This window comes from Brassica napus, chromosome C4 (genome assembly GCF_020379485.1).
Source record: "Brassica napus cultivar Da-Ae chromosome C4, Da-Ae, whole genome shotgun sequence".
Taxonomy (NCBI): domain Eukaryota; kingdom Viridiplantae; phylum Streptophyta; class Magnoliopsida; order Brassicales; family Brassicaceae; genus Brassica; species Brassica napus.
In genome coordinates this window covers 52551009-52569884 of record NC_063447.1, presented here as the reverse complement: position 1 = coordinate 52569884, position 18876 = coordinate 52551009, and the positions used below count along the sequence as shown (strand labels likewise).

General features: G+C 37.3%; 2 protein-coding genes across 4 annotated transcripts; one reads left to right on the top strand and one right to left on the bottom strand.

Moving 5' to 3' along the window:
• Positions 1-4: 4 nt before the first annotated feature.
• On the bottom strand, positions 5-2026 carry LOC106446880 (CASP-like protein 5A2). 3 transcript variants are annotated; one of them, XM_013888691.3, is made up of 4 exons: positions 1803-2026; positions 1295-1532; positions 530-662; positions 5-441 (listed from the first exon to the last, which is right to left on the bottom strand). In XM_013888691.3, exons 2-4 carry the CDS (start codon positions 1513-1515, stop codon positions 250-252), a joined length of 546 nt encoding a protein of 181 aa, XP_013744145.1. In that variant the 5' UTR covers positions 1516-1532; positions 1803-2026; the 3' UTR covers positions 5-249. The 3 variants fall into 3 exon arrangements, with proteins under 3 accessions (XP_013744145.1, XP_022557000.1, XP_048610075.1); XM_022701279.2 differs by having other exon boundaries at positions 1295-1537; positions 1803-1983; XM_048754118.1 differs by having other exon boundaries at positions 1295-1526; positions 1803-1971.
• Positions 2027-3772: 1746 nt separating this feature from the next.
• LOC106446878 (serine/threonine-protein phosphatase 6 regulatory subunit 3) lies at positions 3773-9299 on the top strand. Its single transcript, XM_013888689.3, has 19 exons — positions 3773-4007; positions 4275-4378; positions 4463-4552; positions 4658-4733; positions 4830-4904; positions 4996-5049; positions 5501-5560; positions 5645-5761; positions 5977-6071; positions 6173-6381; positions 6731-6828; positions 6953-7056; positions 7133-7295; positions 7411-7533; positions 7661-7743; positions 7989-8121; positions 8207-8236; positions 8326-8396; positions 8512-9299. The coding sequence occupies exons 1-19, from the start codon at positions 3969-3971 to the stop codon at positions 9089-9091; spliced, it is 2304 nt and encodes a 767-aa protein (XP_013744143.1). The 5' UTR covers positions 3773-3968; the 3' UTR covers positions 9092-9299.
• Positions 9300-18876: the final 9577 nt, after the last annotated feature.

The window sequence follows — 18876 nt, the reverse complement described above, 5'->3', positions numbered from 1 at the left end:
AAGCTACAAGAACTGAACTTTCCCTTTCAATCATAGATCCCAAAGCCCACCAATCTTTTGTCAGTGTTTAACAAAACGAACAACAGTTCCCAGTTTCCTGGTAATGGGTTTAGAAGAATGTTGGATCCAACCCGAATAAGAAAAAGCAGTCACTATACACCGTGAAAAAAAAACCCCACACATTTAACACACCGTGGAAACGCATGCTCGTGGAGCAGCAACATCATCTTTTCTATCTGTCTTTTTTAATCAACGGGATGCGAGAGACCAGAAGTTGAAGAGAAAAGAAGGCAAAGCAGCAAACCAACTTATGAAGGCTAATGCGGTTGATGTTTCAAACTGAACACAGTGGTTTTGTGCGCAGCTATTCAGATCATTGTCTATCAGCACCGTTATGCCTGCCGACGCACAAGCCGCTGCAAAAGTCAGTGTCGATGTCACCTGAAATTTCAGAAAAAAGATTTGCTTATTCATAGAGTTTTGATAACTTTAAGAGGCTTAATGAGTGTGGTAAATATCTCTCTCTCACCCCATCACCAATTGCAAACACGCTCACAAGCCGTCGGTTCTGTAGGGAACGTTTGACCATAATGGCATAGACATCAACGGCGGCTAGTGCAAGACTCCACAAGCTCTGCAGTCCAGTGGCTGCAACTAGGTAGCTGATTAAAGCAAAAACAGTAAACAATCTTCAGCAAAATCTAACAGTCACCAAAAAATCATATAAAAATATAACCATCATGAGCAATCGATTCAACTATCACATTATGTCCAAAGCTTAACCCCTACTACAAACATTCGTTATCTCGACTCTAGAGAATTTGCAACAAAAGGAACCAAAGACAAAAGTCAGCCCCTGTCACTAAGGCAAACTTAAGTAAGTAACCACCAACAGACAAACCAAACATGGATTAGTTACAGTGACCACATGAAGCTATGGATATAACAAGCTTTAATCAACATTTAACTTCTCAAAGACAGCTCCTCTAGTTTCAAGTTACCATGATATACCCCTAATGGAGAAAAGACTGGACACAAGTATAAGAAAATCCCAATTTACAATTTCTTTGAAAAAGGTGTTATATTTTCTTCGGATCTGCTAATAAACCCGCACCCGCAACCTTCATAAACCAATCACATTACGCCACAAACACAGACACTTGTTGTGTATTGAACTTCAGAAAATGGAAACACGAAGCAAACAGATTCCATTAGTATACTATAACAGAAACATAAGAAGCCCTTGAAAACATAAAATAAGCAGATGGTAGAAGAAAACAAGAGCAATGTTTACCAGAAGGCGGTGACGGAAGGGAAATCAGAAGTAAAAGCCATGACGGAAAGAGAAGCAGCAGCGAACAAGAACTGGAAGAAACGAAGAGCAACGCCGAGTAAAGTGCCGGGCATCCCTTCTATATCATCCATCCTAACACGTGGCGGATGATTCTCTACTGGCGTGGCTGTAGCTGGAGGAGGATCTTCCACCGGATGCACCGATGCATGACTCACATTCATCTCTTCTTCTTCTTCTTCTGTCCTCCACACCAACAACAACAATAAAACAGTTGAAATCAATCAGAAGATTTAATGTAAAGAAACAGTTCAATTTACTTTTGAATCGAATCCTGAATCGAGAGATATGATATACGAATCAAATCAAGGTCTAATACTCTGCTTTCTACACAGTTCAAAGATCTAATCCAAGTTTCTCGAAAGGCAGATTTGATTTCAACCAGATTTGTTCGGAGATCTAAGATACTACAAAGAGGAGCGAGCACGTAGATCGAGGAGCTGTGTGTTACCTGAGAGAGAGAGAATCAAGCAGAGAGGAACGAAGCCATGGAGCTTGGGTGGTGGATGAAATGAGGAAACCCTAAGCTACCACCAAAGGGGAAAGAAGATGGTTTTCGTTGAAAAGGGGAAGGTTTATGCGAGAGTGAGTCATTCGATTAATGGAGGAATATACCCAACTCCACATCAATCGGCTTAAACCAATTATAACCAAAATATATCTTTATTAACTAACCCACCTGTATCTACTTTTTGGATTCACGCTTAATTAATGTTTTTCAATCCGATTCGACACTACACCGGACTATTCCTTGGATCACCAAAGTTATTTAATTGAATGTGTTTGAAGTCCATAGATTATTAATTATTAGAAATATAAGACAAAATAAAAAATTGACGCTTTATTTATTTATAAAATATAATTATATTTTTACATAATTAGAAACAAATTACTTGACTAACTTCTTATAGCAAATAATTTCTTTGAATTAAATATTTAAAGTAATACATAATTAATAGTAACAGTTATTATAAATTAAAATTTTAATTCAGAATAAACCAAAAGAAAAATACTAAAATTATAATAGTTCATCAATAACAAAAATAAACTAATATTGAATCACATCAACTAATCTAATTATCATATTCTCTTTGTTTTCTTCAGGTGAAATAGTAATTTTTATCAAGATCTCGAAAATTACTAAACTAATTAAATTGTCAATATTCAATATTCTATACTATTGAGAATATCATAAGTTTAACTGTTTTAGTAAACCCTTTTTCAAAAAAAAAAATTTAATTGTTTTATAACAAATTACAATCAAAAATTTTTTTTACTGGTCAACTAGTTTCGGCATGCAAATTAATATATATATTTGTTGGTTTTACTTTTATCTAATTTTCAACTAACAAGTGTTTTAGTAAATCTTTCAGATCCAATTTGTAGATTTGACTATGGTTCGGGTCAAATATGAAAATATTGTATTTAGTTGATCACCAATCATTCAACTAATAAACAAATGTGATAGTATAAGATCGAATTAAATTAGTTTTGAACAAAATAATTTGAAAAACATCTTACACAAATAACCGATAATTTATATTTGCTTAACAGTGGTCTAACATGCACATAAATTATATTTCAGAACTAAAAGAAGTATAGAACATGTAAAACATATTTTGTTTGGTGAAAGAGGGTTTGAACTTTGAAATGAAAAAGGGGTTCAGTCCAGATTTCGGTTATGTCCCATATCATATTTTTCCAAGTCTCAGTTATAAATATTCATATCTAAAACTAAACTAAATTTATGATAAATGGTTTAGGTTGGATTTGGTTTCAGTAAAATACAGTAGTTTCTAACTTTTACTTAAAAAAATTGATTATAATTAATTTTTCTGTACTATTCAATTTGGTTTTGAAATTTGAAATTTGATTTTTAATTATAAAAAAAAATCATTTAAATCACACATATATATATATATATATATAGTGGATGATTGGTAAGTGTTGTGAGTGCTTTCCAAAGCTCATTTTTTTCTACGTCCACTTTGGTTTACCAATCATGCTTTAAGAAAAAAAAATTAAACCTATAACCATAAAAACTAAAATAGAAAACAAAATAGCTTTGAAAATCAGTTTTTCTAAAGCTTTATATTTAGTACTCTGGAAATAATTGATTTACACCTATAGCAATAAAATCTACGGCTATTATTTTAAAGCCAAAAAATAAAAGGCACAACACTTACCAATCATTCCCATATATTCTGGATTTTGGTTTTGATCGGATTAAATTTGTTAATTAACAATTATTAGAGTGGTAAAAAAACAAAAAACAAAAACGAAAGGGAGAATATTTGAATGGTAACAAATCCTAGAACTAAACTGTATAAATTAATCATATCATTATCTTGGGGTTTATTTGCATCGGATTCCAAAAATGTTAATTTAGAATATTAAAAACCTTTATTTGCGAGAGAGACAGCGGAGATATTTGAAAAAGGAGAAAATAATAAATAATAATATCAGGAGAAACTCCGATGCCCATTCTCTCTCTGGATCTCCCCCATTGACTAGTGATCGATTTGCACACCAAAAATCTCCATCTAACTAACGATTCCTCTGGTGCTTAGGGTTCTAACCACACTGCAAAGCAAAGCATCTCCTTCCTCACGCCGCCATGTTCTGGAAGCTCGCCTCTCTCTCCGCGTCCTCTCCCGTGAGTAGTAGCCTTTATCAGATCCCATTTCTCGTTCCATATTGCTCGCGCTTGTCTTACTCAAAACTCGATCTCTGATGATCTCCGATGATTCGATTATAAGTAGTTGAAATGGTTCCTCGTCGTTTTAATCCTGAGATAGATTAGCGGAATGTTTATCGGGGATTGGTAGGAGATTTATCCATTGCGTTTGGATCTCTGGTGCTTCTGCGTATCTATCTGTTCATCTTCTAGTGTTAACATGTGTGATTCATGAGTGGATAACAGGTGGATTCGATACTAGACAAGGAGAACTACACACTGGAAGAGCTTCTTGACGAGGAAGAAATCATTCAAGAATGCAAAGCTTTGAATAGCCGTCTCATTCATTTGTATATGCCCCTTTCAATCTTTGTCTATCTTTTTCCTGATTTTTTATTTTCTTGGAAAAGTTTCTGATTGGTGTTTGTTTGCAGTCTAAGGGATAAAGCTCAAGTGGAGCAACTGTTGCGGTATGTTGTTGAAGAACCTGAGGAGGACGATGCTGATTCCAAACGTGCTTTCAAGTATTATCTCCTTTTTTTTATCTGTTGACTATTTCTGGCAATGCTTTATTTCTAACTAGTGATGGATTCTTCTTCTTCTTCTTCTTCTTCTTCTTCTTCTCTTAGGTATCCGTTTGTCTCTTGTGAGATATTCACTTGTGAAATTGAGGTTATTCTTAAGACTTTGGTGGAGGACGACAAGGTGTTTTTTCATTCATTGTGTTAACCTTTTCCTCAAGCAGTTTCATTTTCTGTATATTAGCTAATCTCGTTTCTCGTGTCTACTGTTATCTTGTAGCTGATGGATTTACTATTCTCCTTTTTGGAACCTAGTCGTCCTCATAGCGCGTTGCTGGCTGGCTATTTTGGCAAGGTCTCTTTTTTTTTTTTAAATACTTATAAGAAGCATGTGTAACTTATTTTAAGGTCTGATAACTCTGCTCTTACGTCTCTCTTTGGTTTAGGTTGTCATATGTCTTATGATCAGAAAGACTGCAGCACTTATGAACTATATAAAAGTAAGTAATGCCATTTTATCTTTCGATTGGCTGATTATCTGTTTCTTGTCTTTCTTTTTTATATTTTCTTGCATCACTGTTTATCTTGTTGCATTTTTGTAAATATAGCATCTCCCCGTACGTATATAGCGAGTGTGAGTTTACTGACTGAGCTTTAGCTGAACTGAAAGTTAGATCAAACTTTCTTAAATTACAATATGGAATATCTCTGAAATGATGTCTGGAATTGAAAGTAGTAATGTCCACAAAGGGTTTCTTTCTGGCTACTCAGTAGATTTTTTTTGTTTCTGTGGTAAGTACATTGTGATGGGTCAATTTGGTGTGACTAAATGGTTAAATTTAACCTCCACTTGATGCAAGGAAAAATCTTGATTACATTATCAAAATTTGGATTGCTTTGGGAGATATTTTCACTGGTTGTGTTTCTAAAAATTGCTTTTGATGGTTTCAGGGGCATCAAAATGTGTTTAGCCAACTGGTTGATTTAATTGGAATAACATCCATTATGGAGGTAAATGGTTGTCTGAGACCCTCTGCAACTCGGTGTGACTTCATTGCTCATCTTAACAAATAAATTTCTTGTGACGTTGCATAGGTTTTGGTTCGCTTGGTTGGGGCTGACGATAACGTCTATCCCAATTTTCCGGATGTGATGCAATACTTGGCTGATAGCGATTTACTTGAAATGATTGTGGACAAACTAAACCAATCAGTAAGTAATAAAAATTCAGGTTGTTCCTAAAGAAAAAGAGTCTTGACGCTTTATTTTTGATAGATCTCCCTGGTCTAAAATTTAGTATAGTGAGAGGCTACCGGATGAAAAAAGCAGTTTATTGGGATTTTAATCATTTTATCATTGATAATATTGTCGTTATTACAGTAATATTGTGGTTCCATTTTCTTAAAACCTTCTGTAACTTGAACCAGACTCCTCCTGAGGTTCAGGCAAATGCAGCAGAAACATTATGTGCAATCACTCGAAATGCTCCTTCAACTTTAGCTACAAAACTCTCTAGCCCTGGGTTTGTCATCTTTGCTTTCATATTTGTGTTTCATTGATTTGAGGTTACTGCGGATATATGAAATTGTCTGACACGGTAAAACTTCTGCCTTCTTTCTGCAGCTTCGTTTCAAGGATATTTGGTCATGCTACAGAAGATTCACATTCAAAATCTGGCATTGTTCATTCACTTACTGTGTGCATCTCTCTGTTAGATTCGAGGAGATCTGCTGCTTCATCGTATTTCTTCAATTCTTTTAGAGGTCAACATATGTTTGAATCCCCCGCTCCAGTGTCCCAGGAGACTATTATTGCCATGCTACCAAAGCTCGGTAAGTTGGTTTCCCATGCTATTAAACACTAAATTCCTTTTGTTTTCTTCTTCGTTTGTTATAATATGGGACTGGATGCACAGGAAGTTATCATATGGACAACGCTCACTTTTTTGTTATTATTTGTCTAGTTTCTGCTTACTCAATATCTCAGTTGTATTCTATTGGATCTGTTTCATTTTGGTTTATGTAGATAACTGGATATGGAACTTCATTAATTCCATGGTTATTGGGATTCCTTCATACACTAAGTTTGATATGTAGGATTTATGTCTTGCAAGTTTTGTCGAATTAAGGCTTGTCTCTTCATTGTCCTCATATGAACAAGATTATATGTCTTCTGCTGCAGGTGACATGCTTATGCTTCTGAGTGTAGCGTCGGACAGCAAAGTATTACCTACAACGTATGGAGAGCTGAGACCGCCTCTTGGAAAGCATCGTCTGAAGGTCTGATCCTAAATTTAAGCACTGCTTAGGAGGAATTGTTGGCTTTTTGGATGGTGTTTTGTTATTTTCAAATGTGAATCACAGTGCTGAGTTTAGGGCTCAGTTAGATTTATTTTCCTTACAGATTGTAGAATTCATTGCGGTTTTGTTGAAATCTGGAAATGAAGCTGCTGGGAAAGAATTAGCGAGCTCTGGGACAATAAAAAGGATCCTTGAACTATTTTTCGAGTAAGGTTTTACTAAACTTCAAACTCTTGATCTGGATGTTGAATTTTCCTTGAACTAAATACTTTAACTTATGAAGGTACCCATACAATAACGCTCTGCATCACCAAGTGGAGAGTATTATACTCTCTTGTTTGGAAAATACGAGCGAAACAATGATTAACCATATCCTTAAAGACTGCAATCTGATATCCAAAATTCTTTCATCAGACAAAGACTCTGTTCTTTCTGGTGATAATCTGGTATAATACGATTTTTTGTTTAATCGATTATTGGTATATAGCCTTAGTGTCCTCTTGTTTGGATGATTATATGTTGAAGCAAATTTGTCTGCCACGTTTTCTCTGTGATATGCAGCCTACCGTAGCTGCCACTGGGAAAAAGCCACCAAGAGTTGGATATGTTGGACATATCACAAGACTATGGAATAAACTTGTCCAGTTGAGTGGTACCAGTGTCTTGATAAAGGCATCTCTTGAGGTTAGTATTACAAGCAAACAATCCTCTGTGAGTAATTGGTTCGCAAATTAGAGTTCTAGCATCATTAGTGATCTTCTTTCTACTGTCGTTGTGTGTCTGACGGTACTATACTCCCTGAAATAATCAGGAAAACAGTGAATGGAAGGAGTGGCAAAGTAGCGTTCTGCAAGAGCGCAACACTGTTGAGAATGTGTACAGATGGGCGTGCGGGTACTCTCATTAACTCTTCTCCCTTATCACTGTGTCATCCTTGGCCTCAATTTAGTAACCATGAAGTTATCGTCATTTCATCCTCATAAGGATTGGTTCATATAGTTGTCTTTATAAAACTCGGGGATGTGCTTGAATGGGAGATTAATAGACCTGTCTTAGTGTCATAGTCAGTATTGTTGCTTCTCATTTCTCATTGTGACCCTATATTCACGTCATGCTTATAAATCTAATGCCACATGCAGGCGCCCAACTACACTACAAGATAGAACAAGGGATAGCGATGAGGAAGACAGGGACTACGATGTTGCAGCTCTGGCCAATAATCTGAGCCAAGCATTTAACTACAGAACCTATGGAAACGACGATAATGAAGAGGTGTTTTTTTGGCTGCTTGTCTTGCATTTTTTCCAATGATTTACTCGAGGCACCAAACTAATTCTTTTGTTTTCTCTGTATTCAGGACCACAATACTCGTGACAGAGACGATACTGTAAGCCCCTTTCTTCACTCTTTGTATTGGTTTTCACATTAATATAAGAAGCCTGGAAGCATTTTTCTGTCTTCATATGTTGTATACAGGATGCTTACTTTGACGATGAATCTGCTGATTTAGTAATTTCATCGTTGAGACTTGGAGATGACCAAGGAAGGTGCGTTTTAATAATCTTTGTTCTCATCGTTTCTTTTTTTTTTTTTTTGTCAACTGTTCTCATCGTTTCTTTAACATCAATTAATCTGAAAATAAGGATAACTATTTGGCCGCAGCTTGCTCACAAACTCGGACTGGTTCACATTCCAAGACCACACTTTCAGCGAAGACGTTAACATGAACGGAAACTCAAATGCCAACAATAGCAGCAGCAGTAGCAGCGACGATGAAGTTATGGTTGGAGAAGAAGACGATGATGATCAAACCGAGAAACAGGAGGACATCATCTCTCCTGACAAATTATCAACATCAGTGAGCAGCGATGAATCATCTGAAATGCAAGTCACTAGCTCCGGTCTGAGCCCATCCATCGACGTACCAATGCTCGAAGCGGAACCAGTTATTGCAAACGGTTCACCAACATCTGGAAGCAGAAGCTCGCCTCCTCCTCCGGGGGTGGTAAAAGCATTGTTTGAAGAGGATGTGGAGTTTGTGGGAGTGGAAGCAGAAGGGACAGAGAAAGCAATGGAGCAGGCTTTGAAAGAAGGGATAGTTGGTGAAGCTGGACCATTGAAACGTAGTAATATCGTTCAGAAAGTTTCAGAAAACGAAAGCCAGAAGGAAAACTCGGGAGTGAAAGAGTTCAACGATGCAAATTTTTGGAGGGTTGATCAAGAAGTTGCAGTTTTGGAGTAAACTAAAAGTCTGCATTTTTATCAGATTTTGTGTTGCATAATGTTTGTTATTTTATATGAATTGATTTATATAAACCGTGGACAGTTATGGTTGCATGCCATCATTCCTTTTATTTTGCACTCAAAAATAATTCCTATTTAATTCAGGAATTTTCTCTGTTGTAATTGGAATTTATCGTCATAAAATCATCATTTTTTTGTTTTGTTTTCGACATAACTTCTTGTTGCGAAGAGCTATTCTTCAGTAAGATCATATAATGCATGTTGTTGAGTGTTGACATTTATAAAAGGTGGGCAAAAAACATCATTACGAATTGTTATTTGCTCATCAGAAATATCCCACTATGGTCCGTTTTTCTAAAAGAAAATGATTCATATTAGTACTTATGATAGAGAGTTAATACACTCTCGTCTACTTTTTTTTCTCGTCAACTGACTTTGTAGTTGTAGTTTCACTTCACATCATTTTGCATTGCCGTCTATTCTTTTATTCCCTTCGCTCACAATAAGTCCACTTCACTCAACGTTCCTAATCTCTGGATTAAAAAACAATTTAGCACAAAAACCACTACAATATTTCACGAAAAGGAAGAAAACATGATGATAAAAGAAATAAACTCGAATTTCAAGAAAAATGGAAAAATTGGAGGAAAGATGAAAAGAAGGTAGATGTGGATCTACGGAAAAATGGCAAGACATCCGATCTTGGAAAGTATATAAATAAGGTTGGGATATTGGAAGAAAGAGACAATAAATTTTGCTTAAGAAACTCTCTGCATCCGGATTTAGCTTGAGGTAACTTTTCTTGAGTTATTCTTGGGTTCACCCCTAGGTTAAAGGTTCACCAACCAATAAAAATTTGTCATTTTAAATCTAATATTTTTAATTAAGGAAACCAAATAACTTGGCAAATTATATTATTTTTTCAAAAAAATTTTTAAAAATAAATAAAAATAATATATAAAAAACGAATTCAAAAAAAAAAATGTTGTCAACAAAACACTAAACCCTAAACTCTAATACTAAACCCTAAACTCAAATCCTAAACCCTAAATCCTTGGGTAAACCCTAAATCTTTGGGTAAACCCTAAATCTTTGGGTAAACCCCTAAACCCTTGGAAACACACTAAACATGTTGTCAATAAAACACTAAACCCTAAACTCTAATCCTAAACCCTAAACCCTTGGGAAAACCTTAAACCCTTGGGTAAACCCTAAACTTTTGGGTAAACTCTAAACCCTTGGAAAAACACTAAACATTTGGATAAATTCTAAATTATAAATCTTAAACACTAAACTCTAAATCTTAAACACTAAACTCTAAATCTTAAAAATAAATATTTTTTTTAAATAATCTTTTTTTAGAACTATTGTTATTTTTATTTATTTAATTTTTTATTTTTTATTTTAAAAACATAATATAATTTGGCAAGTTATTTTGTTTCCTTAATTAAAAGATACTAGATCTAAAATGACAACACCGGTTAATTATGTTATTACAAACTATGAGAAATCTTACAGAGCTGATACTAAAGCCCACAATTCTACATGCACCTGCCTTATAAAGATTTCCGTCTGACTGCATCACGCAAGCCGTCCTTCGAGATCCATTCCTAACGGTACTTCTTATGCCATGCCAAAGATCTCTTGTAAGTCTTTTCTCCAATATTCTGCATAATTCGCCTTCTCCCGGAATTGAAACCCAAACCTCCTGACGTAGAAACATTAATGAACCATTGGATCAAAGGGGCTTCCACAACTTAGTTCTAGATTTTTTTAGTCTAGCAAACATAAGTTAGACGTTTTCTAACAAACATAAGGCTACATACTATTTTTTAAGGATCAAGCCGAAGATAGATCATTTACAAAGTTTCTCTATAACTCGCAATTAATTACTAGACGAACATCTTGAAAGCAGTTTGATCTCTTGTAACAAAACTTTGTAAATGATCTATGTTTGGCTTAATCCTTAAAAATAGTATATATGTTTGGCTTAATCCTTAAAAATAGTATGTAGGCAGCCTTTCACAAATTTCAGTGTATAATCAATAATATTAGTTGGTTCTTGCAGAGTGATGAATGGGCATATCGTGTAACTTGGTTTCGAAGTAAACTCTAACCTTGAAGGTCATGTTGTGAGCATATTTTATTGCAGGTGCCCTTGTGAGGTAATATTTTGTGTATAAAGTTAATTTTGTTTTCTTAATGATGGTACTATCAATTCTTTGATTTTTCAAGTTGTATGCGTTATGGATTTTATGGATGAATCAGAGTGACAAAACTTTTCTTTATTCTTTTCTGTGTTCAAGAATTAGAGAAGTGTTCACACTCAGTGGACGTAAGAATTACGTCTAGTTATATATGACAAACGAGACCACTCCAATATGGTAAGTGTCATAGTGGTGCCTGTGTTCAAGAATGAGAGAAGTGTTCACACTCGGTGGACGTAAGAAGTACGTCTAGTTATATATGATGTGACAAACGAGACCACTCCAATATGGTAAGTTTCATGGTGGTGCCTGTGTGGAATACAAAGTGTAACACAATTTCCATGCACATCCGTTTTATATTCATCGCTTTCCTTTTTTTGTTCTATTCCTGATGGCACGACGTAAGAGTAGGTCCAGTTATAATTACAGTAGAGATGATTAGAGGACGTAAACATAACTCCAAAGCAATATATATCTTTGAAGTTGCTAAAAACATTGTCGTACAAGTTATACTAATTAAGCTTTTGTTGATTCCTCAAAGAAAGGCTGATCCAGAGGACCAGATATTTTGTTTCTTCATGAGTTAGCGTTTCATGGACCTATTACACCCTCGCCATGGCTGCTTCTGTTCGTCATCCAATCTAGTTCACCTAGTCAACATTTCATCAAATCTTGATCTTCAATACACAAAAAAAGTTGGGGGTCCTCAAATCATTAACTATACACACACAACTTATATATTCTTTTTCAGCACAGTAAGGTCCCTGCATCGTATATCTTTGAAATACGTCCTGATTACCATGGAAAAAGTATTATGGATACAAACCGCACGCTGATCTCTCTTCTGAAGCATATACACTTCTTTCCCGCGAGTCTAAATTGCTGTGATGAAGATAGCTAACAAGCTAACACCTGCAAATTTAAATATTTTTCGTTTACACATGTTTAAAAAAATTCATACAGAATATGTAGACTTCTGTGTACCTTTTTTGTTTTACAAATTACAGATAGTTTTAGTAACACTTGCAAAGTTAAATCTAGGTCCTCTAATATTAGGTCTATTCGAATTTGTCCAAATATACATTCTTCTCTCAAACAATCCACGTCCAAAGTTATCTACTTTGAAATTTAAAACCAAGAGGTCAAAGTTAGCATAGGTTGATTGACTCAGTGATGCAGAAGACTCTGTTTTGAATAGTAGTCGGTTGCCAAATTTCTCCAGCTACAATTGTGGGATCCACATTTGTATTTACATGATGACCACTGACTTCTACATTCAATTAATTGGTCTTGTCCCTAGTAAGCAGCTACCTATCTTATTCGGAATATAGATTGTGAGCCACACAGCGAAAAATTCAACAATTTAAGAGTCTAGCAACGTGACTTTAACTCTTAATCATCGTTATGCTTTTTCACTATATATATATTGGTAAGTTGTCTTGGCTGCAAAACCAAATCACACATACCAAGTTTCTTCTTCAATATCTTCTTTTGTTTCAATCTTTATTTTCCATATGGTGAAACCGTGTTTCCATGTTTCTTCCATCTCCTGTTTCCTCTGTTGCCTCTTCGTCTCCAGCTTCTTTGTCAACAGTCTTGTGTCTCAACCATTTCCTCGTCCGGACCAAATTGAAATCCTTCTGGCTTTTAAAAACGAGTTTCCAATCCTCAAATGCGATTTCAGAAAGTGGCCTCACTCAAGAATAACGACAAAATCCTGGACCAGGAATGACGTCAAGTCCTTTAGTGGGGTGTTTTTTGACAGTGAGACTGGTGTCGTGACGGGACTAAACGTGCGTGGTGCATGTCTCAGTGGAACTCTCAATGCTAATAGTAGCCTTTTCAGATTACACCACCTCAGGTACCTCGTTCTCTCTCACAACTACTTTGACTCGTTCCCATTCCTCCCCCAACTTGGCAAACTCACAAACTTAGAGTCATTGGATCTTTCTCATATGGGCTTACCCGGTGAACTTCCATCCTCCATCAGTAGCCTAAACCGTCTAACGAAATTGGACCTTTCAGATAACGAGCTTACCGGCACTTTTTCCCCTCTACTCAATCTATCAAGGCTTTCTTTTTTATCTCTTTCCAATAATCTCTTTAAAGTTGCACAAACACAAAGATTATAAGAAACTTCTCTTCTTATTAGATTTAGAAACTCTCTCAAAACTAAACCTTTCAATGTGTTTCTCTTGATGGAACATCTCTCCATGAGAACTGTTTATATAGGAAGAAGCTACATCTTTTCCTAAGGGCGAAGCTACATCTTTTCCTAATAATAATATGGAAACATTCCTAAGCTCAATATGTTTTCCTTTTTCCTTAAGCCATCAAACTTCACTTTAATGAGTTAACTTGCTCCTCAAGTTAATTGGAATTATCCAACATTCTCCCCCTTAATTCCAACTTGAATCTTAGGTATGATGATCTTCTGAACTCCGATGAACTTGCGCATTGCTTCGAACTTGATCCTTGCCAATGGCTTAGTGAGTATGTCTGCCTTCTGCTCCACTCCAGGTACATGCTTCACTTCGATAAAGTCGAACTCCACACATTCTCGAATGAAATGGTACTTCGAGAGTATGTGTTTGCTTCTACCGTGAAACACCGGGTTCTTGGTGAGGGCTATCGCTGACTTGTTGTCAATCTTCAACACGACCTTCTTGTCTTCTTTGTTCATGATCTCGACCATCAACTCCTTTAACCAAATTGCTTGTTTTACAGCTTCCGTAGCTGCCATGAACTCCGCCTCACATGAAGAGAGTGCCACTGTGGGTTGCTTGCACGATGTCCACGTGATCGGCGATGTTCCTAGGTAGAACATAAACCATGTAGTGCTTCTTCCATCATCAACGTCTATGTTATGGCTGCTGTCACTGTAACCTGTAATCTCCGTTGTTCCATCCCGTTTGAAGAAGAGACCATACTCTGTAGTGCCCTTTATGTATCGTATTAGATGCTTCACTGCTTCTCCATGACTCTCTCTTGGACTCTGCATATATCTGCTTAATACACCAACCGAAAACGCCAAGTCCGGTCGTGTATGAAGAAGATACCTTAAGCATCCTATGATGCTTCGATACGATGTTGCATCAATCTCAGGCTTCTCCTCTGCCTTTGATACTTTCAAACTCGTGTGCATCGGAACATGAGTATAGTTACATGACTCCATCTTCGTCTTGACAAGTATACCTTGCGCGTATCCTTCTTGTTTGATGTGAATGCCATCAGCTTCTTGCGTTACTTCTATACCAAGATAGTATGTAAGCTTCCCGAGGTCTGACATCTCAAATCTTCTTGACATATCATCTTTGAATTGCTTGATAACGTTGAGTGAAGTCCCTGTTACAAAAAAGTCATCAACGTATATAGCTATGATCAGAAGCTCCCCCTTCTGTTTCTTTTGATATACCGCAGGTTCCTTGGTGCACTTCGTGAACTCCATCTCCTTGAGAACACGATCGAGTTTGATGTTCCAAGCTCTCGGAGCTTGACGCAAACCGTATAGTGCTTTGCTAAGTTTGTACACATGATCCTCCTTTCCTTTCTCCACAAAGCCTTCTGGTTGAGTAACGTATACATCCTCATTTAAGTCTCCATTCAGGAACGCAGTTTTCACATCTAAGTGATGGATCTCCCATCCATTAGTTGCTGCTAACGCCAAGAGTAGTCGTATGGTTTCTATCCGAGCAACTGGTGCAAATACTTCGTCGAAGTCTATGCCTTGTTGTTGCACATAACCTTTTGCAACTAGCCTTGCTTTGTATTTGATCACCGTTCCATCTGCATTCCTCTTGGTCTTATAGATCCACTTCAAACCTATCGGTTTCACACCTGCCGGCTTCTTGACGAGCTTCCAGGTTTTGTTTTTGATGATAGATTCGATCTCTGCCTTCATTGCATCGATCCAAGCTTGTATTACTGCAGCTTCGATGTAACTTTCTGGTTCACCATCGATGGTGAGCAAGAGTCTGCCACTTTCAACTTCAGCGAGTAGGATGTAATCATCGAACCGCTTTGGTTTTCTGATGTTACGACCATATCTTGATGTTACATGCGGGTCTTGGTTTGCATCGTTGTTCTCTACTACTTGCTCTTGTTCATCTGCGTCTACAGCTTCTTCTTCTTCATTATTGTTTTGCTCTTCGTGGTGTTGGTGATCTTGATGCTCATCACCATCTCCTTCTTCTGTAAAATCAATATGAGGAAGCTTGAATGATCCTGGTTCTTCGTCTACGTTTGTTGATAGTGTGGACTAATCCCAACTTTTCTTCTCGTCAAAGATTGCATCTCTACTAACAACTATCTTCTTCGCGACCGGATCATAGAGTCTGTAAGCTTTTAAGCCGGGCTCTGTGCCTAGGTTGATCACCATCCTTGATCGATCATCCAGCTTCTTGAGATGAGGACTGTTAATTTTTGCAAAAGCTACACATCCAAAGACCCTTAGATGCTCAATGTTAGGTTTCTTAACATACAAGCTTTCGTATGGAGTCTTGTCTTCCAAAGCCTTTGTAGCAATGCGGTTTATGAGATACATTGAATGACGTACTGCTTCTCCCCATAGCTGATTAAGTATCTTCATAGCTTTCATCAAACTTCTAGTCATCTCCATTAGTGTTCTATTTCTTCTCTCAACCACACCGTTTTGTTGCGGTGTATACGGTGCGGTGAGATGTCTAGTTACACCGTTTTCTTCACAAAAATGAATGAACTCAGAAGATGTGAACTCTCCTCCTCTATCGGTGCGAAAAGTCTTGAGTTGTAGCTTCATTTGATTCTCCACGTACTCCTTGAACTTTTTGAACCGATCGAACGCTTCACTCTTCTCTCTTAGCAGCATCGTCCACATATATCTTGAGTAATCATCAATTAAGACAAATACATATCTATTGTTTGCTGGTGTTGATGGTGATATCGGACCGCACAAGTCACCATGTACCAACTCCAATGCGTGTGATGCTCGATACTTTGCTTTAGGCGGGAAAGATTTCCGAGTTTGCTTCCCAACTAAGCAGGCGCTGCATACATCTTTCTCGTGTATCACCTGAGGCATCCCTACTACCATCTCTTTTTCTACCATATTCTTCATGACTCCAAAGTTCACATGTCCTAGCCGTGCATGCCACGTCCATGTAACATCAGTTTCTTGTATTTGAAGACACTTCGGATATTCAACCTCCATTGGCGTCTTGTACAATCGGTTTGATTGCCTTGCGACTTGTACTAATAGCCTTCCACGGGGATCTTTCAGCATCAGTAAGTCTTCTTTCATATTAACCTCACAACCCATCTCGGTTGCTTGTCCAAAACTTATGATATTGTGTTTAAAGTTGGCTCTGATACCAATTAAAGTTGCACAAACACAAAGATTATAAGAAATTCTCTTCTTATTAGATTTAGAAACTCTCTCAAAACTAAACTTTTCAATGTGTTTAAGACTTGGGATGTAGTAGATATCTTTGAGTGCTCTTCTCTCCCCTGTTTTTCCGATGAACGTGATCGAACCTTTCCCAACAATCTCGACGTTTGATCCATCACCGAATTTGACTTTGCCTTTGATGCTCTCATCTAGGTTTGAGAAGAACTCTCTCTTGCCTGTCATATGGTTACTTGCACCATTGTCAAGGTACCATATACTTGTATTTCCATCGTATTCATCAAACCTCTTAGGAAACACTCTCTGTTCGTTGAGGAATACTACTTCATGCATATATAATGCATCTGCTTCTTGTGTTTCCGTTAGGTTAGCTTCTTCTCTTGGTCGTGTAGGACAATGTGACACGAAGTGCCCCATCTTGTCGCATCGCCAACATCTAACCTTAGAGTAGTCCTTATTGGTCTTGTCTGAAGCTTCTCCTCCTTTGTTATGACCATCAGAACCATTAGACCTTCCTCGTCCTCTTCCTCTTCCACCATAACCTCTACCTATGCCTCTTCCTCGCGAGTTGCTATGGCTTCCACTACCTTGCATATCATTCTTTCCAAACATTAGCTTCGATTGATCTTTATCTTGGGTTTCTTCTTTGATGCGTTCTTCGAAAGCCTTCAATCTCCCAACAATGTCTTCGAATCCCGTTGAATTTAGATCCAACACTTGTTCTAACGAAGCTAAGATGTGAATGAACTTCGTTCTTGGAAGTCCCTTCAGAAACTTCTTTACCAGCTTTGATGCTTCCATTATCTCTCCTAATGCGGCTGCTCTCGATGCTAAGCCTGAAAGTTTTCCTGCGTAGTCATCCACCGTGTCTGTGTCTGTCATCTTCAGTTTGTCGAACTCAGACATCAAAGTTTGTAACCTTGCTTCTCTCACGCGATCAGCACCTAGGTTACGGGATTTGATAGCTTCCCAAATCTTCTTCGATGTATCATGTTCTCCAATCTGAAGTATTAGCGCCTCCGAGACTGATTGAAAGATTAGAGCAATCGCCATATTGTTCTTCTTTGCATCGTTACTCCCTGGATCAATCGTATCCCAAACTCCGTATAAACGAAGCATCACTTTCATTCGCATCGACCATACGGTGTAGTTGGTCGATGTTAGCATCGGACATCGTATGTCCTTCTTCATCTCAAGACCTTTATCACGTGCTTGAGAATCGTCTCCCATGTTTTGATCGAAGTTACAACTCCTCTTGTAAACGACCTTCGAAACCTGGCTCTGATACCAATTAAAGTTGCACAAACACAAAGATTATAAGAACTTCTCTTCTTATTAGATTTAGAAACTCTCTCAAAACTAAACCTTTCAATGTGTTTCTCTTGATGGAACATCTCTCCATGAGAACTGTTTATATAGGAAGAAGCTACATCTTTTCCTAAGGGCGAAACTACATCTTTTCCTAATAATAATATGGAAACATTCCTAAGCTCGATATGTTTTCCTTTTTCCTTAACCCATCAAACTTCACTTTAATGAGTTAACTTGCTCTTCAAGTTAATTGAAATTATCCAACATCTCTCGTCTGGAAACGTCCCTTGTTCTCTACTCACCATGCCTTTCCTGTCAACTCTTCATCTGAGCAATAACCATCTCACAGACTCTCTTGAAACTATGAATTGCTCTTCATCATCTAAGCTTGAAACTATATACCTTAGCAATAACCGTCTCAGTGGTCGTATCCTAGAGCCTCTCTCAAAATTCACCAACCTCAAGGAACTCTACCTGTCTTTTCAAAACACAACCGACCCATTCAACTTCTTTTCCTTGGGCTTCAAGTCTTTAGAGTTACTTGATCTTTCTGGAAATGCTATATCAAGGCTTAATCCCGGATCACCAAATTTGAAGGAACTAGTCTTGAATAACTGCAACATCGAAGAGTTCCCCACATTTATGAAAAATCTAACTAAGCTGGTAATTTTGCGCACTGTAAACAATAGACTCAAAGGAGAGGTGCCTTATGGAGTCTGCCTTCTTTGAGTGAATTGTTTCTGTCTCACAACTCACTCAATAGCTTTGAAGGATCACCAAGAATGCTTCTCAATTCGTCACTTGACGCGTTAGACCTGAGGTCAAACGCTTTTCAAGGATCTTTTCCTGTTATTTCACCGAGATTGAGTTACGTGCTTGCAT